Source organism: Poecilia latipinna, unplaced genomic scaffold (genome assembly GCF_001443285.1).
Source record: "Poecilia latipinna isolate Pla-1442-1.1 unplaced genomic scaffold, P_latipinna-1.0 Scaffold1252, whole genome shotgun sequence".
In the NCBI taxonomy this organism is placed as follows: Eukaryota; Metazoa; Chordata; class Actinopteri; order Cyprinodontiformes; family Poeciliidae; genus Poecilia; species Poecilia latipinna.
In genome coordinates this window covers 184,769-190,097 of record NW_015113868.1, presented here as the reverse complement: position 1 = coordinate 190,097, position 5,329 = coordinate 184,769, and the positions used below count along the sequence as shown (strand labels likewise).

The 5,329-nt window shown below is 43.9% G+C and overlaps 1 protein-coding gene across 2 annotated transcripts in view; it reads right to left on the bottom strand.

Annotated features, from left to right (window-relative positions):
* Nucleotides 1-3,284: 3,284 nt before the first annotated feature.
* ext1c (exostoses (multiple) 1c) overlaps nt 3,285-5,329 on the bottom strand; it is a 46,289-nt gene continuing 44,244 nt past the window's right edge. For both annotated transcript variants that reach the window (XM_015054450.1, XM_015054452.1), the window contains 3 exons: nt 5,060-5,220; nt 3,811-3,982; nt 3,285-3,748 (listed from right to left, as the gene is read on the bottom strand). In XM_015054450.1, the coding sequence (XP_014909936.1) occupies nt 3,563-3,748; nt 3,811-3,982; nt 5,060-5,220 (519 nt within the window). In that variant the 3' untranslated portion in view covers nt 3,285-3,562. The remainder of the gene's footprint in view (nt 3,749-3,810; nt 3,983-5,059; nt 5,221-5,329) is intronic.

Genomic DNA, 5,329 nt, shown 5'->3' with positions numbered 1-5,329 from the left:
TATAGACTTTACGCAAAGATTTAGTCTCAGAGGCAACTGAAATCAATTAATTAAAAAATCCTTTCTGAATATCATCTCATGGTCTCTGAACTAAATGCGTGATGAAGAGTTATGGACCGGACGCTTTGGAGCGTCTGGTTAGGAAGCGCATTACAAACCTTTGGTTGAAATGACGCGTTAAATTCAAGTCTCCATTCCAGACCAGAGAAAACTAAAGAGAATGCAACGTTGTGTTAATCCATCTGAGGAGTCGATAGTTTATCTGGAGGAAATAAATGACGATGCAGAAGTTAATTAGACTGTAACATGCAATCCGCTGCTCAACCACTGCGGACGCGGCTCCGCCGCTGCAAAGAATTAGAAACGTGAAGTCGCTTAGATGTGGATACATTTATCTGCTTAATTTGTGATGGGATCTGGATTCACGGTGAATATTAATTAAACAGCATAAAATGCGACTAAATAGCCGATGTTAATATGATTGTAATTTCACGGATAAAAATAGTACATGACCGATTTTTTTTTATGTTGTCGGTCAAGATAACATCTAGCGCCACCTGCCGCCCTGACACCAACTCACACATCTTCATTCACAGTCTTACTTGTAAATCGATTTTTCTTTTCTTGGACGTTTTGATGTTAGCTTGTCCATGTCTCAGTTTTATTCGCTGGGAAAATAAATCAGCAGCTTGAGGTGACTCTGCTGCTCTCTAGTGGCGAGAAGCCGTAACGTTGTCTGGTAACAATCGGAATGCATTATGGGAGATGTAGTTTGTAGTCAATTCGTGCTCAAAACCTATTTTAAGTCAATCATGGGCCTATAAAACGCTGGGGGGCACATAAAATGACATTGCGGGCCACATGTGGCCCGCGGGCCTTGAGTTTGACACATGTGCTCTAGCACTCAAATTTATCTTGGTTTAGAATATACAGATAGTCAAATTTGTACTTTACAGAGCAAATGTTGCACTAAAGTAATGCTGTGGCAAGATATATTCCAATGAACAAGTTCACATATTACGATCATGTCTATTTCAAAGGGGGGCTGCACAGTAGCGCAGTTGGTAGCACCATTGCCTTGCAGCAAGAAGGCTCTGGGTTCAATTCCCAGCCCTGGTCCCTCTGCATGGAGCCTGCATGTTCTCCCTGTGCATGGTGGGCTCTCTCCAGGTTCTCCAGCTTCCTCCCACAGTCCAAAAACATGTCAGGTTAATTGGCCTCTCCAAATTGCCCCCTAGGTGTGTGTGTGTGTGTATGCATGGTTGTTTGTCTCCGTGTTGCCCTGCAACAGACTGGCAACCTGTCCAGGTGACCCCACCCTCCACCTGCAATGATAGCTGGAGAGGCACCAGCAACCCCACCAAGGGACAAGGGTGCAAAGAAAATGGATGGTTCAATGACATCTGATTTTAATACTTTCATGTCTGGGAAAAATTTGGGATTAAATGTTAACGGCGCCCAACTGAATCACGTTGCCCTGTTTCTCCGTTATTCCCTCCACTTTGCCTCGTAGCACATCAATAGTTTTTGGTTGAGGAGTTGGTGGAACTTCAGGACTTTGTTCAGTTTTTATATTTCTAAACAGAGAACGTTTTATATCCCACACCAGACTCTGACTGGACCGTTTCTCTTTCCTGTTCCGTTATGGCCGCCATCTTTGATTTTGGATCAATTGGTTCCTCCGCTTGATGATAACCAGCAGCGCCCCCCGCTGGATGGCGGCCAAGCTACAGCACTGAGACGGGTCTGAACGGACACAGTTAAAAGACTGGACCTAATTTAACCGAATAAATAATTATCAGTCGATTAATTGTGTTTGTGTTTGTAATTTTGTATGTTTTTATAAAAATGGATATCAGTGAGTCAACCTGGAAAACCATCAGCCAAATAATAAAGAACATAGTTCTGTTGGTTCTGGTTCTGTTGGTTTGGACCGTGGTCTGACCCAGATGTTCTGTTGCCCACAGAAAGTCCGTCAGAAGAACCAGGAGATGAAGTTTCTGATGGACCAGATGAGGAACCTGCTGTGGGACGTCAACGCCATGCTGACCCTCAGGAAGTGATGAAGATACATGACCTCCTCCTCCTCTTCCTCAGGCAGCTGGTGACTCGGTTTGTTCAGCTGGCTGCACTTCCCGCTGGCCTCCAGCAGGGGGCGCCGGTCTCCTGTCTTTGTTTCCTCACTGGGAGGCGTCTCGCCGTGTTTTTGTAAACTGACGTGCTTTTGTATGAAATAAATCTTTTTTTTTTTTAATATGTTGAGTGTTTGTTCCGTGGTTCCCGTTAATCCCAGCAGGATTCCCGTTAATCCCAGCAGGATTCCCGTTAATCCCAGCAGGATTCCCAGGACCACAGCTGCTCCAGCCCCGGGTGGAGCTCGTTTTCCCGGCCGTGTTGATCCGTGTTTCCTCCCACGCCGCAACAAGTCGAGGACTCATTCAGTCTGATTCACAACAATGACACAAAGCTGACTTCCGGCCCCGGAACCCACCAAACCCGACCCGAACCCGAATCAAGGTGCATTGTGGGTTTTCAGAACCCTCATGGTGGCATCGCGTCCTTGAAAATTATTTCTGATCCTGTTTTTGTTTGTTTGTTTTAGATAAAAGTTAAAACTATCCTGGGATTTAATTCTGCTAAGTTAAACTCAGTGGGTCTTTTAAACTGCAATCATTCATTTCATGATTTAATGTGACGCTGACCTGGGCTACTGTTTGTAAAGTTAGTCAAAAAATTCATGTAAAATTTTTGGGTTATTTAGCCTTCAAAGTCAAATTTCAATTCAAATGAATCAAAATCACATCTTCAGTTTTCATTCACTGTCAATTTTTAAACTTATTAGCAAGATGAATATTCAGCTTATTATATAGCTTAACTAAATTATATTATATAGCTTAACTAAATTATTAGTTCCAAGCTAAATGTTTAGCATTGAACCAGCTAAATATTTAGTTTACAAATTATAGTTTGTAGTCAACTATTGAGAGCTAAGTATTTAGCTTCAAATTAAATATTTGATTTGCTAATAAAATCGATTTAATTTAATGTTAACACAGTAAATAAATGGGTGTTTTTCCCTCTGAGGAGCTGAACAACCCATGAACTTCAGCTCCATTATTCCATCTGCATAAAAAGCTGTTTGCTTGTTTTGCTCAGATTATGCGGAAATAAATACATTTTTATCTGTTTATCCTGAGAGGTTTCTTATCGGACTCTGGTAGGAACCAGAACCTGAACACTTCCTGTTCTGTTTGGAACAGAAACCCGGATCACAAAACCGGACCTGCATTTAGAACCGCTTTATTGGTTCTGATAGAAATCATTTTATTGTTTGACAACATTTCCCTGTGAAATAATCAGTTTATTATTATCGATGGTTCCTGCAAAGTTCTGCTGTGGGCTGAGCAGAACCGGTACCGGTCCCTCCGGCGTTCTGTCACCGTCCATCAGAGAAAGTTTTCACCGTCCACACGGACTCCTCTATCCGTCCAAAACCGCCAGGACCGGTCCGTGTGGAGGACTGGACCTGTGCTCATCAGGTCGGTCCGGTCCGGTCCGGCGACTACGCCCGCTCCAGGTCCTTGTACTTCTTTCGGAGGACGGACACCTGGTCCTTGAAGAGGACGGGGTCCAGGCGGAGCTGGGAGTGGACCAGCGGCATGTAGCCGAACCAGCTGGCGAACGTGTTGACGCACTCCTGCCTCTGGGTGAAATGCTCCGGGTTGGCCCAGGGGGCGCTCTTCGTGCCCTGGGGGGGACGGGACGCATCAGAGACATTCAGACAACCTGTCCACGATCAGGAGGACGTACCTGAGGAGGCGGGACTTCCTTGTACTGCTTCCTCTGAGCCACTTTAACAGGCGGCAGGTGAGTCGCCGCCGACACCAGGAAGTTCATCAGGATGTCCTCGCAGTTGGACGTCCGGTCCACCAGCGTCCGCAGGGACTGGGGCAGGTAGTGGGAGAACAGGAAGTTGTAGTACCTGCAGGGACACGCCCACAGGAAGTCAAAGCGTAAATAAAAACTGGAGGCAGGATTAAAATGTTTCATGGAGCTAACACCAGAGTCTGGAATTAATCATATTTTAATCATCAAAATGAGCAACATTTCAATTCAAAAACCATTTTTGCAACCAAATAATCAAATAAATAGACACATGAGATAAAAAAAATGAAAATATTTATAGTTTTTAATGTTTTCCAGGTTCTTCAACCCTCAGATTGGAGCAAACTTAAAGAGCTATTCATGGATCTTCTCCAGAAATGTGGATGCTAGCTTAGCTGCTACTTGTTTAGCATTGAGATGCTAAACATGTGTGAGTGTGTGTGTTAGCTTAGCTTAGCAGTGTATGTTAGGCTACCATTGCTTCACTGATGAGCTAACTCCTTTTAGCACAACTTGAACCCAACAACAGCCTTTTGCAGCATCCAGTCAGATAATTTAGAACCAGAAATTAACCAGAGACGCTGCTGTTAGCAGGTCAATAAAACTTTAGTTTCTAAAGAATATTTAACTCTGGAACCAGAAGCGCATCGGTACAAAGGGTTCGGAAAGAAATTTTGAATGGGAAAAAAAAGTGATGAATTACTTTAAAATTGTAATTAGTAAATGAAAATTAACACAGTGAAGTCCCAGCATTAAATAAAACACGATGTGTTTAATATTTATATAATCAGACTTAAATCTTTTGAAGTAATTCTGATGTTCATGTCCATCAGAAATAGAGATGCAATAGAAATTATTTTAAGCATCAAGATTTGAACCAGAAATTACTTTAAAGTCAGAAAAAAGAGGAAAAGAGTAAGCAAATCAAATATTTATCTAAAACAATTCCACAAGGTTCACTCCGTTTATATTTGGCCAAAAATAGATTTATGCATAAAGTTCTGCATCCTTTACATACTGTGTTCTGTATTAGCCTAGCTTAGCAGCGTAATGCAAAGCAAAGACCAACAACTTGAATCGATTCAGGACAACAAATCGATTTATTTCTGTCCCTGTGATCGGATCCAGACTGGTTCCGGTTCCAATCGGACGCAGACCGACTGATGAAGTGGACCTGTGGTAGAAGGCGGCGCCGGTCAGGACGATGGAGTACTCGTTGGTCCATTTGGACGTGTAGCCCCAGGCGTGTTTCAGCAGGTCCCAGAAGTGGCTCCGGGGCGGATAGCCGACGATCCGGTCCGGGAAGCTGCGCCACACCAGGAAGGCGAAGTTCACCTGCAGGGAGGAGGCCGTCAGGATGGGAGCGAGCGTGTGTGTGTAGGTGTGTGTAGGTGTGGGTGTGTGTAGGTGTGTGTAGGTGTGTGTAGGTGTGGGTGTGTGGAGA